Source organism: Symphalangus syndactylus, chromosome 12, assembly GCF_028878055.3.
Source record: "Symphalangus syndactylus isolate Jambi chromosome 12, NHGRI_mSymSyn1-v2.1_pri, whole genome shotgun sequence".
Taxonomy (NCBI): Eukaryota; Metazoa; Chordata; class Mammalia; order Primates; family Hylobatidae; genus Symphalangus; species Symphalangus syndactylus.
The window spans coordinates 138025356-138043557 of record NC_072441.2 but is presented as its reverse complement, the minus strand read 5'-3'; the positions used below and the strand labels follow the sequence as shown (position 1 = coordinate 138043557).

Sequence of the window (18202 nt, the reverse complement as noted above, 5' to 3'; positions counted from 1 at the left end):
AGCAAGCAAGGCTGGAGACACAGGGAAAGTAGGTTGCAAAGGGATGTCATCTTGGCCTTTAGGATGTCACTTTACTGTCACTTTGAACATCAAAGAAACCACAAGCACTGAGGACTTCAGCACCATTTGCTAGTCACAGACCTCCCATTTTCCCCACTAGGGGGAAACCTTGGTTGCAGAATCTGGGGAACTGGATCCGCTAACTCGAATGCAGCATAAACTGACTGCAGGAGGTAAGAGGGGACAGGACAAACCCCAACAGAGTTCAGGAAGGGAAGGACGGGGCTCAACTAACCAGCTGGGATCTGCAGATCTCACCCTATGTCCTTGGGCTGTGTGCCAACCCCACTCTGCCCCAGATTTTCCTGGGCCAGACCCACGGTCTGCTCTGACCACATCAGATCTCCGTTCCTAAGTTAAATGGGGCTAATCATACTATAACAGAACGCTGTGGGACAGGATCATATTTAACAGTTCTGTGTATCTTGCTAATCTTTGTCAGCTTCAAGTCAAGAAAGAATAACCTATCACTGGAACCAATTCACATCCTAAACTTACTTCCAGTGAAAACTGGAACTCGTAAAACTGTGGTCAGAGACAGAGGCAGTTTTATGGAGATTTTTTTTCTTTATTGGGAAACGTAAGACTTGGGTACATCAAATAAAACCAATTTCTGGGGGAAAAAATCAAAACCCACAATAAAAAAAAAAAAGTTAACACTGGGCCACAGCAGAACCCAAAGAACATATTCGTATAATTGAAAAATTCTAGGTGCTTCATAATTGACCTTTTGATACAAAATGACCTATTAAATTTGCAATTTGTAATCCTTGGTGTTGAGGTCCATAGGACAAGCTAGGAAGTCTTCAAACCTTGAGTTGAATTCCATAAGGGGTTATTTGGCTTTTGAATCCTGTAAAGAAAAGCACCAACACAAATAAATGCATAATCAAATAATTTAGATTCATTAACATCTAGTGGATAAAGGAAGGTATTCTAGAAGAGGTTTCTCAACCTCAGCACTATTGACACTTTGGGCATTCTGTTGGGTCTGTCCTCTTGTGTACTGTACGACGTTTAGCAGCATCTCTGGTCTTTACCACTAGATGACAAGGCTCCTGAGGCCCTTGACAAGAGGGTCATGACTACGCCAAGTCAACCCTCCCAACACACCAGCTCTGGTCCTTACCACATGCTTTTTCCTTAGCTTATTTTACTGTCTCCTTTCCCTATCTGGAGACACCTACCACCATCAACCAGTACTAGTTTTATCATTCACTCAAGCTCCTGCAGACAAAGTCCACAGTCCTCATGATAAGAAGTCACCTGCAACACACTCCATGTAACTAACTGTACTTATTGTATTCCCAGAGCTAAGCAGTGAGCATATATACAACCTCAGGTCACACCACGAAGACAATGCTCATAGGAACAATGCTCATAGGAACAAAAATGAAAATAGCCACACATACGGTTTTTCCTTGTCTAAGAGGTAGCAGCAGCAACAGCGCCCACCTTCTGGGCAGCTTCTTTCTTGGCATGATGAGCCTGTAGAACTGCTACAGCTTCATCCACCTGTGAGAAATCTTCAGGTGGTCAGTGAATCTAGGAGAGCTACTCCACTCCTCCCCAGTGCCCAGACCTAGTGGTGGACCAAAGCCAACTGTACAGATGATCCCTAGGCTTCTGGTGCTAACTACTTTCCCAAATACCCACGGCAGCCTCCAGTCACAGTCAAGGCATGACGAGAGGGGTCCTGGGGGCAGCAGATCCCACTTTCTGCTGCACCTGGGCATCCAAGTTTGCCCCCAATCTTCCCAAGCTGAGAACTGAAGCTGCAGGGTCTAAGCCCCAGCTCACCTTGGAGCGGAGAGACTCGGGGGACTCTAACATGTGCAGCAGCTCAGAGTTGTCTATCTCCAGCAACATTCCCGTGATCTTCCCAGCCAGGTTTGAATGCATTGTTTGGATGAGTGGGAACAAGCGTTCTCCTACGGGGAGGGTCGTTAATAAAAAAACAAATCAAATCCCAATAAACAATGGACACTGGTGTCCTAGCTGGCATCAGGCTCTGGGCCCCTCTTCTTCTGCAAGCAAGTGGGTCACTCACCCAGCATCTGCTTCTGTTCCTGGGGGGGTGCTGCAGCCAGCATGGAGGCAGTCAGTGGCTCCTGCCCCTGCACATGGACCGCAGGCTGGGATGCCTGGGAACCAGGAGACGCAGTGGGTTAGCACCGAGGAAAGGACAACACCTGATGGTGGTTGAGCGCCTGTTCAATATCTGAACATCTGACTATGTGAAAGAGGAGAGGAGGCGGCTGTCCTTGCTCTAAAGGAACTAATTTCAGTCCTTGAATGATTGAGGGGTGTGGTGAGGAACAGAGTGGTATGGACGTAAACACAACCAATTACAATGAAAATGGCATGTTATCAGAAAGCGAAGTGAAACATAAATAATAAAACAAACCTATAGTGCTAGGCAAGCATTTTCTGACATTTCCTTAATACACCCAAAGTTACTCAAGAATGAAAAGCCTTGTTATATAAATAAGGGTAAACACTTGTATACAACCTTTTCCTGAAAATTACAGTTTTCCTTTAGGGTAAATCTCAGTGCGGATCGGATCAAAGGGAGTAAATATCAACACATTTATAATTACATTCCACATCACCTTAATTGTACCAAATGTTTTTGTATCAAATGCTTAAAAACTGTCAACATGCAATGTCAATGCTAGTCAAAGCCTTGCAAAGAAAAGGTATTTTACACAGCATCAAGTTCTAAGAAATCCCCAACTTAGAGAGTATGAGACAGGGCAGTTAAAGAGTAATCTACTAAGCAGCTTATGGGCCTGAAGGCTTAGGGTGACACCTCCACAGCAAATTGCTATTAAGCTCTGAAACAAACTAGTTGCATCTAGAGCACAGGTCTAGAGACAGCAAGTTACAGCTTAGAAAATCTAAGCTCTAGGTTCAACACTTTCCCCTCCTACACACACATTACATCTTTGAAGCTGAACATCCGATCTGTAAGTTGAAGTTATTTCCTGCATTAATGTACCAATCATCTTGCAGAGCAGCCAAGGATCCAATTAGGTCACTGGATGTGGAAGTGACCTGGAGGCTCAAAGAGCTGAGTGAGCACATTATTTCGTACAAAGAGAGCAAGCAGCACTGGCTGCCTGCTCTGAGGCATTTCTGAGTGAACTGGCATCAGGCAGAGCACGTTTAAGCCCCTTCTCTCCCACTAGTGAGCCCCTGAAGGGCAGGGACAGTGAATCAGAACATAGCATCATAACACAGAGCAGGCATTTAATACCTGTTGAAGGAATCAAAGTAAAGCTTCTTTTACATCAAGTGGAAATGGGGGAAATCCTTTTAAGCATTCTGTCTGGTGGACCTCACCTGCAGAGGCTGTATGGCAGGATGAGGGCTGCGGACACTGGAGGCGTATTTGTAGGGGGCAACAGCCCGGGGAGCAGCAGCGGCAACAGCAGCGCGCGGCGCTAAGTTCTGCACAGCTGTGGGAACGCCTTAGGGAAAGAACAAATATGATTAAAGCCCATCTGTCTGGGCAAAGACCCGTCAAATCCCATCTTTCCCCCTTCTGTGTGCATCCAATACCACCTCCAGACTGGCAGCTGTCAGTCAGCCCTTGCTGGGCGGCACCAGCCCCACCAAAGTCCATAGCCAAGCGGTCCGGGCACTCAGACCCTACAACAGACCAGCAAATGCACATCAGTGTTGGCAGATGTCCAACTGGCCACGTCCCACGGAAGGAGAAATTTCAAAGCACGTTTACACAACACATTGCACAGGGGGCCACTACTACTTTCGAGGATGAGCCAAAGGATAACATACAACTCTTTCCACATCTTGGAATACAGGACATATTCTGTACACACTGTTTCCTTGTATTCCTCACCCCACCCAAATGAACAGGCTGCCTCTGTGGTCATCCAGTTAGCAAACTTCTACAACTAACCTTTTTCACGTGACTCACCGATGAGCAAAGAATGTTAAAAGCAACTGACACACCTAGAACTCATACTGTTTCTCTGCTCCTGAAGTGGCCACCTAAGCACACAGCTAAGATTACAGAACCAGGACTCGATAAATTCGAGCCCAACAAACTGACCAACCCAGGGCAGAGCCTAGTCATCCTGACTCCCTCCTCCCCAGGCCACACTTCTAAAGGCCAGTTTGCTCACCGACTCTCTGAGTGGTAGTAGGGAGGCCACGAGAGGCCGGAGCATTACCAGTTGGAGCCAGATGGCGAAGAGTTGGACGAGGCCCAGACTGGCGTATAGCACTTGGCATTCCTTGGAAGCCTGGTGAAGAGAAAAATTGCACATCACTGAGAAGTGATGTGGACCAGAACCTAGGCTGTGCCTCAGAGCAGGGAAGCAGGAAAGGCAGGGGAGACCAGGACAGGTATATCCTGGGCCGTCAAATTACTGTTCCCCACCACCTACCTTGAGGTCTCCTACCTTGCTGCCAGCGTGGATTAGGCCTCATCTGTGCTAACTGGTTAGGTGTATAATATGGAGGCCTTCCCTGAGCCTGTAAGACAGAAGAATACCCAAACGCCCTCTTAAGGACTGAACCCATCCTAGAGAAGTATCTCATCTCACTAACCAGGACCTAAGCTAATTATTTAAATGTTCTTTCTATTCAAAAGCTGAGGGGTCAGCTAATGGGGACTGTTTTGTGATACCACTGCCACTGTGGGTGTGTGTGTGTGACCATGGCTAAGTCCTTCATTTTACTTGAAGGGTCCTTATTGTGACATTCTAGAACTCTAATAACGAAAAATCCCTCTCCCCAACCACTGCAGAATACTGCCAGGAGGCAGGTTCCCAACAGCTGTGACCAAACAGCACACCCACCTGTGGGACTGCTGGCACAAAGTAGCCACCCGCTGCAGGCTGGAACTGATTTAAGATGGCATTGGCAGGAAGTGCTCTCATTCCAGCCACTCGTTGCATATACTGGTTGGTCAGGTGAGCCTTTCTCTCTTCCTTCCTCTGGGCCAGGGCAACATATAGTGGCTTGGAGCCCACAATGCGTCCATTCATCTCAGTGACTGCTTTGGTTGCTTCTTCAGGAGATGAGAAGCAGACGAAGCCAAACCCTTTGCTTCTTCCATCCTCCAGCATTACCTACAAAATGAGACCAGCTACTTAAGAAATGAGGTGTCCCTGGCTGGGTGTAGTGGCTCGTGCCTGTAATCTCAGCACTTTGGAAGGCTGAGGTGGGAGGGCTGCTTGAGCTCAGGAGGTTGAGACCAGCTTGAGCAATGTAGTGAGACCTCATCTCAGAAACACAAAGGGCCAGGCGCAGTGGCTCATGCCTGTAATCCCAGCACTCTGGGAGGCCGAAGTGGGTGGATCACGAGGTCAGGAGTTCAAGACCATCCTGACCAACATGGTGAAACCCCATCTCTACTAAAAATACAAAAATTAGCTGGGCGTGGTGACACACACCTGTAATCCTAGCTACTCAGGAGGCTGAGGCAGGAGAACCACTTGAACCTGGGAGGTAGAGGTTGCAGTGAGCCGAGATCGCGCCACTGCACTCCAGCCTGGGCGACAGAGTGAGACTCCATCTCCAAAACAAAACAAAACAAAAACACCAACCAACCAACCAACCAAAAAAAAAAAAACAAAACAAACCTACAAATAGGAAAAAAAAATGATGTCCCTGGGTGGGCACAGAACTATTCAGAAGAAACAGAAAGCCTGGGTTCTGCTGCAATCACTGAGTCGAGGTCAGGGTTCTGGCATAGGATTTACCCCAGACCAACTAAGTCACAACCTCTAAGGCATCTAGGCGTTTTCTTTGAGTCCCCAGGTGATGCTAAAGTTCTGAATCACTACGATATGGCTAATGATAAAACCAGGAACTCAAAGATATTTCCTGATACCTGGTGGATAGCTACCCCGGGTAACCACAAAACACCCTGACAGTAGTATTGAGCAATTTATTTTCAGATCTCATATGCTTCAAGACCTCAGTGGACGAAACTCTAACAAGCTCTTAGCAACGTCAGGATAACACTTTTGGAATACCACATGTGGACAGGAGTCATAAAATGTTCAGGTAACCAATGACTGCCACCATTAATTCAATGAGATGACCAGCTCAGAGATAGGCAGCCTAGATTCTAATCTTACTTGCCTTCTTGAGGCTCCATTTCCATGAAATACTCCAAACAGCTACAAAACCACAGGTGTACTGGTTCAGGCAGTCTTTTTCCACATTAAGTTCATCATTCATAAATGGCATTTTTCCTAATAGAAAAGGTTATTCACTGTCTTTTCTGGTGTGATTGTCATTGTTTTATGTCTTAGTTAATGGCCCAGAGAGCCTCCTGAAGCAGAGGATAGGGAAGTAAAGAAGTGCATTGGCCGGGCGCGGTGGCTCACGCCTGTAATCCCAGCACTTTGGGAAGCCGAGGCGGGCGGATCACAAGGTCAGGAGATCAAGACCACGGTGAAACCCCGTCTCTACTAAAAATACAAAAAATTAGCTGGGCGTGGTGGCGGGCGCCTGTAGTCCCAGCTACTCAGAGAGGCTGAGGCAGGAGAATGGCGGGAACCCGGGAGGCGGAGCTTGCAGTGAGCCGAGATCGCGGCGCCGCACTCCAGCCTGGGTGAGAGAGCGAGACTCCATCTCAAAAAAAAAAAAAAAAAAAAAAAAAAACAGTGCATCACCCCATAACTCTCTACCAATGAGGTGGGCCAGTAAGGTATGTGGAAAAAAATGCCACACCATCATCATGAAAATGGTGATAATTCAAGGTATGGCTCTTTTGCTCTCTTAACAAATGCCAACTTGACTACTAGGCAGATAAGCAAGGATAGAAAATCACTCCTTACACTGATGAGGGCCAGTCAAGGGGGTCACAGCAAAAATGAAAGGGTTAAGAACTGGGCAAACCCACAGTTGGCCTCTGGCCAACTCCCTACTACAACTGATAACATTGCTTTCCACATTCCCAGGTTGGGAGCAAAGTCCACTAAGAGCCAGGGCAGGGCCACTAAGCCCTTACCAGCCCACATGGCTTCCCTTCTCATCAACTAAAGGACTTTGTGGCATCTGGTACACCTCTGTTTAGCAAGAGCGGAGTCTGCATCCGGCCATAACTCAAAATGTTCAGATGACACCAGTTTCCATCCTGCTCCCGAAGTGCCAAGGACAAGCAGGACACCATCCCCATGTAGTCAGCATTCTCTTGTTCAAGGACTAAAATTCCTTATCTCTAAAATGAGGTTCCTACTTACCCTAACTCAGTTGATATGATTATTAAAGAAAATCAAGCAAATGATGCACACTACGAAACATGGAAAAACCTTCCACTCCCCTTTCCTCTCTTTTTAAGACCAGGGTGGAAGTTCCCAAGCCCACCTCCAAAATCTTCAAAATACCTTCATTCTCAAGGAGAAAATGTGGCAGAGCTGTAGAGACAGGCCCCAAGACAAATGGAAAACAACCTGTCTGGATTTCCTCTGCTCATTCTGTAGCACCATCTGTCCCCACACCAGCACGAGGCAGCAAGGAATGGGAAAGATTCAGGTGCTCTGGGTTGGCAAGAAGGGGCTGGGTCAAATTCCTCTCCAGACTCCAGTGCTTGGGAAACAGTGTAATGTTAACCTAATGAAATGTCATTCTCCAGAATGCATCCAGAAATTTTGCTAGAAAAACGCAGTAGCTACTTTCAGAAATGAACATAATTTAAATGCTATTCCTTCAATGGAACAAATGCCAATAAGCCTATAATGGAATACTACTGCTTTCAATCCCCAGATCTCAGTATAATACCTTAGCACTGGTAATTGATCCAAAAGGAGAAAATTCTTTCCTTAATTTCTCATCATCAATAGTGTCATCCAAGTTCTTAATGTAGAGATTCACCCCCTGAAGGAAAAAGATCACTGTTAACTGCACTTCTATACCACAAATATTCCCTAAGAAAGTGGTTCCCGGCCGGGCGCGGTGGCTCACGCTTGTAATCCCAGCACTTTGGGAGGCCGAGGTGGGTGGATCACGAGGTCAGGAGATCGAGACCACGGTGAAACCCCATCTCTACTAAAAATACAAAAAATTAGCCGGGCGTGGTGGCGGGCGCCTGTAGTCCCAGCTACTCAGAGAGGCTGAGGCGGGAGAATGGCGTGAACCCGGGAGGCGGAGCTTGCAGTGAGCCGAGATCGCGACACTGCACTCCAGCCTGGGTGAGAAAGCGAGACTCCGTCTCAAAAAAAAAAAAAGTGGTTCCCAAAGGGTGGCCCCCCAGACCAGGAGCACTAGCATCTTTGGGAACTTGTTAGAAATAAGATTCTCGGCCTGAAGCGGTGGCTCACGCCTGTAATCCCAGCACTTTGGGAGGACAAGACAGGCGAATCACAAGGTCAGGAGATCGAGACCATCCTGGCTAACACGGTGAAACCCCGTCTCTACTAAAAATACAAAAAATTAGCCGGGCATGGTGGCGGGCGCCTGTAGTCCCAGCTACTCAGGAGGCTGAGGCAGGAGAATGGCGTGAACCCGGGAGGCGCAGCTTGCAGTGAGCTGAGACTGTGCCACTGCACTCCAGCCTGGGCGACAGAGCGAGACTCCATCTCAAGAAAAAAAAAAAAAAAAAGAAATGAAATTCTCAGGCCAGACCCCAAACCCAATGAATCTGAAAAACTCCGGGGCTGGAGCCCAGCTATCTGTTTTAACAAGCTCTGCTGATGAATCTGATGCAAGCCCAAAGTTGTGAAACTACTGCCCTGAAACAGGATCATCAGTGCAGTCACCTTTTGTCACCTCTCCCCACAGCTGCTCTGGTGACCACTCACCCACCCCAGCAGGGGTCTTCTTGAAGCTATGCCAAACAGAGGAGTCTCATTTAAGTAAAAGGAACCTACATGGCTAACCTCAGCAACAGGCTGAGGCTTCCAAAATAGAGAGCATCTTGATGAATAAACTCATCTCGTTTCTGGTTCTATAATAATCAGTCATATGTAGTAGGTATATATCCTTTTAAACCTGATCTTCTTGGGGAAAATGGGAAGAAGAACACACTCCAAGTCCCCAAAAAGAAAACCCCCTAAACATAAGGGTGGTTCTGCAAATATTTCACAGCAAATCCCATTGCTAGGCTGGGCCAAGACCACCTTACCTGATATCGACTAATTCTCTCCTGTTTCAACTGTTCAAATTTCCGTTTTAACTCTGCCTGCCGTTCTACTTTCTTTTGTGCACGGCCTACAAATATGATTTTACCACTTATTTCTTTTCCATTCATCTCTTCCACAGCCTAGAGAGGAAAAATATGTCTTTAAAATAAAGTTGCAGCAATGGGGTCTTATTCTGGAAGTCTAAGTCCCAGATATTCTTTCTACTATGGGACTAAAAACTAAATTCATTCCACCTTACACAAATCCAAACTTCCTCATCTGTAAAGTGAGGTTAATATTTAAATGGGTTATTGATCCAGATAATATAGAAATAGTACAGGTGTATAAACACAAGTGTGCTGACATGAGCCTAGGGCGATATAATATTCCGGCGCCAGTAAATTCTGCAGGTGCTTTTGTGGGTATTTAAGTGATACATGTTGAGGGTCTGGCACAATGCTTTGCCCACAAGTAGCTGCTGTGCTGTTATCAAATCAGCACTCACTGGGCTTTAGTTCTCTCACCTTTGCAGCAGAACAAACGTCTGTCCTATTCTTTCAACAACTGATAGCCGAGGTGACAGGTATGTGCCAAGTGCTTTGTAAACACCTACATGAAGTTAACATGTGGAACCCAGGAAGATGATCCCAGAGTATAGTAATGTTACATCTACTACCAGATACTCAGACCATCCCAGCTCTAGGTAGGTGCTAGCAAGACCCTGCCCATACTCTGGGGCAACCTCTTACAAGCTTTTCCGAATCTTTGTGGTACACTCACCTTATTGGCATCCTCGTGTTTTTCGTAACTCACAAAGCCAAAGCCTTTGGATTTCCCACTGGGATCTCTCATCACCTTGACACTTAGGGTCTTACCTATTACCAAAGGACAGAACCATTAGTAACAACATCTTGAGCACAGCTCAAGGAGAGAAGGCTTCCCTCTGGAAACTCACTTGAAGCAAATCTCTGGAGCAGTGCCCTCATCTCTTAAGAAAGAACAGCTGGGTCTGGTAGACTGTGAAAGGGGACAACGACCCCCAACTTACCAAACTGACTGAATAGCTCTTTCAGACTCTCATCATCCACCTCTTCCCCAAAGTTTTTGATATAAACATTGGTGAATTCCTTGGCTTTGGCTCCAAGCTCAGCTTCCCGCTCTTTGCGAGACTTGAATCTGCCCACAAATCTAAAATGAAACCATGAAGAACAGTAATTACCCAGAGGAATAAAACATGATGTCCAGGGACCCACAGGAATACAGGTTAATGACAGGAGAGGTTAAAACACGAGATCCCCATCCACCACACCAAGGAGTCTCAGAGATACCCCGAGTCCCCAGCAGAAAGAGAAAAAGGCAGGACTATCCTGTGAGGACCAGCCCCAGGGCTCCTGGCTTAGACCAGGGCTACTCCTACCACATCACACTGCCTTCATGAAGAAACCTGATGGCCATGTTTTTAAAACGTTCATTTCTGTGCAACTACGTAAATGCATAGAAAAGGTCTGGAAGGATACAAACCAAACTGTTAACAGTGGTTAATCCTAGGTATGAGATTGTTGGAGTGAAGGGGCACCCTTTACTTTTTAAATTTATTTTGGTACTGTTATACTTAAAATTTATCCATACACTGACATTTTTATATTTCTTTTTAGTGATATCTGTAGATCAACCACTGGACACACAGAGATTATAAACATAACCCCTCCTCTGGTATGTTGAATGACACAAAGGACAAAAATTATTTTGGCTTGTAATAGCCAAGACTTTATTGTCCCTTCTTCTCCCCATATGGCTTTGGTAAGTTCCCCCTCTCTGCATTCTACAGTAACAACCACACCAAAGCAACAAGGTCTGTTGTGAAGTTTTTCTGCAAAGGGATGGGATTTTTCATTGTCACCAAGTATTACTATGGAGCCAGCTTTGTATTAGGTCACTGAGTCATAAGTTAGAAAATGGAGAACCGCAGGGACAATTTGGCATCAACCACTAGCGAGGGACCCATGGACAGACCTGAATCACAGGAAAGCCAAGGTCACACTGCTAGTATACAGCTCCTGGTCAGTCCAGGGCCCTCTCCACTCTGCCGCTGGCCAAGACCCCGACTCAGAGTGAGCTTAGAGCTGCTTTCCAGGCAGCCCCAGTTGTTGATGCTCACAAAACCCACAGACAGATGCCTTTAAGGGAGAGGCGGCAGGCAGGCCATGGCTTGGGCAGGAAGCCCACCTTGGCGAGTCAAAAGGGCTGCCACGGCTCAGGCAGGGAGACTCACCAGCCCTGGAGTGGAGAGGTAGGAGCAGGCCACACTTGGGCCGAGAACCAGTAGCCGCCTTGTGTGTGCCAGTTAATACCGAGGTGGGGCCACGGCTGGCTCATGCGATGGTTGTTGCTCCGGACTGGGACACTCACACTTTGCGGTCATTGAGGAGCATGCCATTCATCTTCTCGATGGCCTTGTCGGCAGCCTCTTGGGTCTCGAAGTGGACAAAGGCATAACCCTTAGAGCCGTTCTCATCACACACCACCTGTCAAAGACAAGGTGGACCACTTTAGCACCACTGGCCAGCTTCTGAGACACGAGAACCTCAGGGTATCTTGTGCCTGAGAAGACTCTAGCCCATCCATGGCCAAAGGTGGCCAAGTACACCAGTATAATTTTTCTAACAGCTAGCACAGCACCAGGTACCTAGGTAAGTGTTCCATTTACAAAGGTAGCCACTACTAAGATGCTTCTATTCCAAATGTTTTCTTCACTTTTATCAAAAACAAACAAACAAACAAAAAATACTTAAAATTGGGTGCTGTGACTCACGCCTGTAATCCCAATGCTTTGGGAGGCCAAAGCAGGAGGATCGTTGGAGCCAGAAGCTGGAGACCAGCCTGACAATGGAGAGAGACCCTGTCTCTACAAAAAAGAAAAAAATTAACTGAGTGTGGTGGCACGTGCCTGTAGTTCCAGCTACTTGGGAGGCTGAGGTGGGAGGATGGCTTGAGCCCAGGAGGTCGAGGCTACAATGAGCTGTTACTAGACCACTGCACTCCACCCTGGGTGACAGACAGAGCAAGACTTGTCTCTTTAAAACACAACAACACATTTTAAGAGATCTAGGTGCAAACCACAGTGCTGCAGAAAACAAAACATTTTCCAAGGCCACAACAGATTTTCAGTGTAGTATGGCATTAAACACACTACCCTATGTTTTTAAGTAGTACCGTTTAAGTTTTAAAGTGCTCAGCATAAAACAGATACGTAGAAGGAATAGAGTGAATTTATGCTTCTACAGTGATTAAGTTTCCTGAAGACCAGAGACACTTCTCTGGTCCTCTCCTTTCCCCTATCCCAAAAGAAAAACGTGGGCTTTCCAAAGGTAAAGAACAGGAAGAATATTTCAGGCAGAGGAAAGAACAAGGGTATGAAAGCGTGTGCTGGTTACGCTGGGTGTGGCCCCGAGATTACCTATGGCAACTTTTAGGATTCCATGTCCAGCATTTTGAAAATTCCCATACCCTGATGCCCAATTCCAAGATAGTTCTCCGTTTGGTATTTATCTTGTTTTCAAGAATCAATTAATTATTCTGCTGAAATCATTTAATCAATGTTTACCTTGCAGGATAGTATGTTTCCAAAAGCAGAAAAAGTATCATAAAGTGCCTTGTTATCTATAGATTTGTCCAGGTTCTTGATGAAGACGTTTCCCACACCAGATTTTCTCAAAGAGGGATCCCTCTGAGACCACATGATGCGGATTGGCTTTCCCTTAATCACATCAAAGTTCATGGTGTCCAAAGCCCGCTCAGCTGTAAGAGAGAAACACATTTCAATAAGGAGAGAAAACATCAGCTCCCACAGGCCAACAGCCTAAGAACAGATTACTCCAGGACTTTTCAAGGTAATCATTCTTGATAAAAGGCAACTCTATTAAAATAAAAGGGCATCAGATTTCTCCAGCCTGCACTGTTAGTAAGGGTAGTGTAAGTTCCAGCTAATGACTCTACTTCATGACGGAAGTCTAAACACCCTTCTGGGTCTGTGCCCTTGTTGGATAAAGGGGCCATAAGTAAAGATAATCTAAATGGCCTTAATGACACCAAGATCCAATGATAATACCTCACATTTGACTAAGCTTTACCATTTAGAAGAGACTTTGCAGACTACCACCCACCATGACTCAGGTGGGACAGCTGAAATTACACATTTTACAAAATGAACAAACTTACGTTTAGGGTAACTAAGCTGTGCAGCTAGCTAGTGATTACGAAACTAATACTAGGTTATCTGATTTATTTTTCAGTGAGGTATTGCATCAAAGTTACCAAGTCATTTAGTCTGCAATCCACCTATGGAGACAAGTGACAAAACCTATAAGCAAATGATCTGGGGAAAAAAAAGGTGCTATCCCTGAATTCAGAATTCAGTTCAGTTTCTTTTATTTTCAATTTCTGAAAACAGACATTGATTTAAACAAAAAAGCGTCAATCATCAAAATGGATACAACTGATCACACATGGAAAAGTTATCTGTACTATCACAAGGATTAAACCGCCATACCTTCCGCCTAAGCAGACAGTGCACAGATGGTAGGCCCTGCACCCACCTTTTGAAGCCTTAACGGAAGTTCTGTAGAATTCTAGGACTTCAGCTACCCTGGGTGCTCAACCAACTTCCCCATCCAGCGCCTTGGAATGCTTCCTTAGCTTCCCAACCAAGTCCATGTGTACACCAGAGACAATTTAAAGAACCAAAAGCTGGGCCGGGTACGGTACGGTGGCTCACTCCTGTAATCCCAGCACTTTGGGAGGCCAAGGCGGGTGGATCACCTGAGGTCAGGAGTTCGAGACCAGCCTGACCAACATGGTGAAACCCCATCTCTACTAAAAATACAAAATTAGCTGGGCGTGGTGGCGGGCGCCTGTAATCCCAGCTACTCAGGAGGCTAAGGCCGGAAAATCGTTTGAACCCAGGAGTCAGAGGTTGCAGTGAGCTGAGATCGCGCCATTGCACTCCAGCCTGGGCAACAAGAGTGAAACAGCGTCTCAAAACAAACAACAACAAAAAGAACCAAAAGCTAAAATATAACACCACCTGCCAGCCAAAACACTTCTCATCACTAATCGCAACAAGAATGCCCAGATCTGGTGGCCACTTTTCCTTAAGGCTATGATGGCATCTCCTAATGGTGACATCACCCAGAACCTCCTCCATGAGAGGATTTACACAGGATCAGAGCAGTGGAACCTGCTCCTTGCCTTAAGGCAACATCTCACTTAAGGGAGGGACAAAATTCCCCAACTCTGCCGCTCCACAAGCTCAACTGTTTCATTAGCCAGGAGAATTTATTTTTTTTTTTTTTTTTTTTTTTTTTTTGAGACGGGAGTCTTGCTCTGTCCCCCAGGCTGGAGTGCAGTGGCGCGATCTCGGCTCACTGCAACCTCCACCTCCCGGGTTCACGCCATTCTCCTGCCTCAGCCTCCCGAGTAGCTGGGACTACAGGCGCCCACCAACTCACCCAGCTACTTTTTTTTTTTTTTTGTATTTTTAGTAGAGACGGGGTTTCACCGTGTTAGCCAGGATGGTCTCGATCTCCTGACCTCGTGATCCGCCCGCCTCGGCCTCCCAAAGTGCTGGGATTACAGGCTTGAGCCACCGCGCCCGGCAGGAGAATTTATTTTCACTCATTATTTCCAACAACTTTCCCCACCCCCTTCAGAAGGTGGGCTCATCTGTGTGGCAGGTAGTTGGGAAAAGGGGAGATGACAAGACAGATCCAAGTCCGGAACAGGCCAGGAAAAGGAGTTTGCTTGTGATGGCTATCAGAGATAGATAGCTGGGATGGCAAACTATTTCATTAATTAGCAGTAAAGGAGCCCATTTCAACACAGCTCCTCATCTATTTCCAGACAGCACTGCACAAGGCAAGCCGGCTTAGTCTGACAAATCTGGCTGCACTTATTTATAGCAGGGAGAAGTCCTGCAGAAGTATGTGTTGGCAGACACACTGACCAATGGCTTCTGCTATCTCTAAGTGACACGACTTTTGTTCAAAAGTCAAGAAGGCAGACAACAGCTAATGTGGTACATTATCCCCTAAAAAGACCACACTCAGCTACCTTTGCGCTCCTATGGCCATGGACAGAACTCAGCTTGGAGCACACTGGATTGACAGTAGCAATACCTAGTCCCTCTCAACATGTCCAATTCTCTGGTCTCAGCTGCAACCTGGGCAAGTAGTAACTCTGGGCCTCAGACAGAAAACAAAGTGGGGACCCCAAAACTAGGGACCTGGAGATCCTCTGCCATAGAATGGCTTGTTTCTCCCAGTAATGATCTCTGCAGTTGTTCCCTTTTAATCTGGAGTCACGTGCAGCCTCTGATCAGGTTTCCTCTGGCCTCACTCCTGCCACGCCTGCAGCATACCTCTCTCCATGCTCCATGCTAAGGCCACAATCTGAGGTGGCAGAGCACTGTGCTGGGAGTCCCAACTTGGCTTCCAACTTTTTGCATTCCTTTTCCTTCTCAGGAGTCCCATTTTCTTCAAATTAGATGAAGTAAAAGGGCTCTGACGAGTGCAAAGCACTGTTACAGCTGAGGTGACAAATGCCACCAGATTTTCAAGTGACGCTTCCCCAAACTACCTCCACGACACTCTCTACAGCACACAGCCTGGATACCACTTGTCCAGAGTAAAGCACTTCTCCACTCCAGTGGCAAACACACAGACCAAGGACCTGGCCTGGCACACGCAGCTTTTGTGGCACTAACCTAAGTCTCTGCGAGAGTTTAACGCACAGAAACCTTCCCTCTGCCTCCTGCCTGCCCTGACCGATCTTTTATCAGCACAACATCAGGTAGTCAAGGTTAGTAAAGGTGGCGGAGCGGGCAGGAGCTTTACAATATACAACTTTTGAGGGGAATTGTGTTTCAAACGTCCCGCCTTTTTGGCCAGCCTGTGAGGGGCACAAGCAAGGGTCTCTAACAGCCCAGCCCCACTGACAAGGACCACACACAGTGGAATGCCAATGGCTTCACTCTAATCCTGTTTTACAGTCTCCTTGGTTTCCACCCCACTACCAGCAACACCAATAAGTAGCCCAAGGTCACCCAGTTAGCAAGTGGTAGAAACAAGATTGAAACTCGAGTCATCTGATGCCGGGTCCACGTTCTCAATCTCTGCACCCTGCTCCCAGCTTCGGTGGCAACATGCTGTCGTGATGCCGCCCTCCTCGGCAGGAGGGCCCTGCCAGAAGACGACTCCCGGGGTCCGCCGGGCTCCCACGCACGTGTGGGCACAGCTTCTACTCACCGTCGGCCGGCTGCTGGAAGTTGACGTAGGCATAGCCCAGGGAGCGGCGGGTGATCATATCGCGGCAGACCCGGATGGACAGCACAGGCCCCGCGGGGCTGAACTTTTCGTACAGCATGGCCTCGGTGACGTCCGAATGCAGATCGCCCACGTACAGGGAGGCCATGGGGTAGCTGCTGGCCGCAGCGTTCATCTCCCCGCCCCCCACCACCCCGAGCCCCGCCAGGAGGACTTCTTATCGGGCCCGCCGCAGGACAAAAGGGGCGCCCTCGGAGCCCGGGCCCGCGCCGCGGCTCACAGGTGGCACCGGCGCGGCGAGGACGAGCGGGAGTCGGCGGGCTCGGAGACGGGACGGAAACGGGAGGCGGGGGCCGGCTCCCACGGCCGCAGCACCGCAGACAAAAGGCTCTCCGCACAATACGGCCCTCCCCGCGACTTTGCACTTCTCCGCGGTCCTGGTGCGAAGCTCCAAATTTCAAAAAATCAAAGTAGGAAATAATTAAACGGGGAATCCCCTTCCGAAGGGTTAAAAATCCTTTAAGAGGCGACCGGACGCTGCCCACGGCGGCCTCGGGGACACGCGTTTCTCTATAAATATAGGCCTCGGGCTCCGGCGGTTTAAGATTACAACCGCCGGGGCAGAGGGAAACCAAATCTTTGTGGGCGCCGACTCGGCGAGCCCCGGGCGGGCGGCGAAGGGCAGCGCGGACACGTGGTGCGCCGGGGCAGGCGCGGGGCGCGGGGGGAGGGCACGGCGGGCCGGGCGGCTCACCCCCAGGCCGACGGACGGAGACCGACGGACGCCAAGCGCGGCGGCGGCGGGCGCGGGGCAGGCCGGAAGCGTGCGAAAGTGACTTCCCCGCGGGTTCTCCGAGGAGGATTCGCTTTTTCTTTTCCTTTTTTTTTTTTTCAGGATTTTGAAGCGTTTTCGGATTTTTTTTTATCTTTTTCTCTTTTTTTCCTCAGGCTGCGAAGCCCGAAAGCGGAGGAGGCGGCAGCGACCCGGGGCGGAGAGAGGCGGCCGAGGGAGCCACCGCTCCATTTATACCCGCCCGCCCCGGGCGCTGCTGGTCGAAGGGCGCCTCGCGACCTGGGCGCAGTCGTGCCCGCCCACTCGGCCCGGGGGCCCGAGGCGGGGCGGCCACGCGAGAGCGACCCGGCGCGGCCGCGCGGCGCCACAGCGACCCCTGGCGCGAGGAGGACCGCCCAGCTCGCGGCTGCGGGAGACCCCAGGGCCCCTTTCTATAACAAATAAATCTTAACACCCTCCCACCCATCACCCGAGAATGGAACCTAGAAGCCATTTAACCCGCACACGCATGAGGTTTAAAATTAAATGGTATGGGGCCGGGCGCGGTGGCTCACGCCTGTAATCCCAGCACTTTGGGAGGCCGAGGCGGATGGATCATGAGGTCAGGAGATCGAGACCATCCTGGCTAATACGGTGAAACCCCGTCTCTACTAAAAATACAAAACATTAGCCGGGCGTGGTGGCATGCGCCTGTAGTCCCAGCTGCTCGGGAGACTGAGGCAGGAAAATAGCTTGAAACCGGGAGGCGGAGGTTGCAGTGTGTCAAGATCGCGCCACTGCACTCCAGCCTGGGCAACAGAGTGAGACTCCCTCTCAAAAAAAAAAAATTAAATGGTATGCCAAATTGTGAAATGAAGGTGACATAAAATAAGTTAAAATAAAATAATAGGTGGTCCAATAGGTAAATGTCTGGGTCCAAATACAAT

At 48.3% G+C, this 18202-nt stretch overlaps 1 protein-coding gene and 1 non-coding gene across 18 annotated transcripts; both read right to left on the bottom strand.

Annotated features, from left to right (window-relative positions):
* Positions 1–607: 607 nt before the first annotated feature.
* On the bottom strand, positions 608–17592 carry PABPC4 (poly(A) binding protein cytoplasmic 4). 17 transcript variants are annotated; one of them, XM_063627782.1, is made up of 16 exons: positions 16466–17592; positions 12769–12962; positions 11574–11689; positions 10213–10352; positions 9945–10039; positions 9167–9304; positions 7825–7920; positions 4890–5162; positions 4491–4563; positions 4212–4331; positions 3628–3714; positions 3406–3533; positions 2111–2204; positions 1861–1991; positions 1516–1575; positions 608–913 (listed from the first exon to the last, which is right to left on the bottom strand). In XM_063627782.1, exons 1-16 carry the CDS (start codon positions 16656–16658, stop codon positions 896–898), a joined length of 1956 nt encoding a protein of 651 aa, XP_063483852.1. In that variant the 5' UTR covers positions 16659–17592; the 3' UTR covers positions 608–895. The 17 variants fall into 17 exon arrangements, with proteins under 17 accessions (XP_063483852.1, XP_063483856.1, XP_055111162.1 ...); XM_063627786.1 differs by having other exon boundaries at positions 4260–4331; positions 16466–17581; XM_055255187.2 differs by having other exon boundaries at positions 4476–4563; positions 16466–17564.
* LOC129469307 (small nucleolar RNA SNORA55) lies at positions 7448–7582 on the bottom strand. Its single transcript, XR_008652996.1, has one exon. It is a non-coding gene; the product is annotated as a small nucleolar RNA SNORA55 (small nucleolar RNA).
* Positions 17593–18202: the final 610 nt, after the last annotated feature.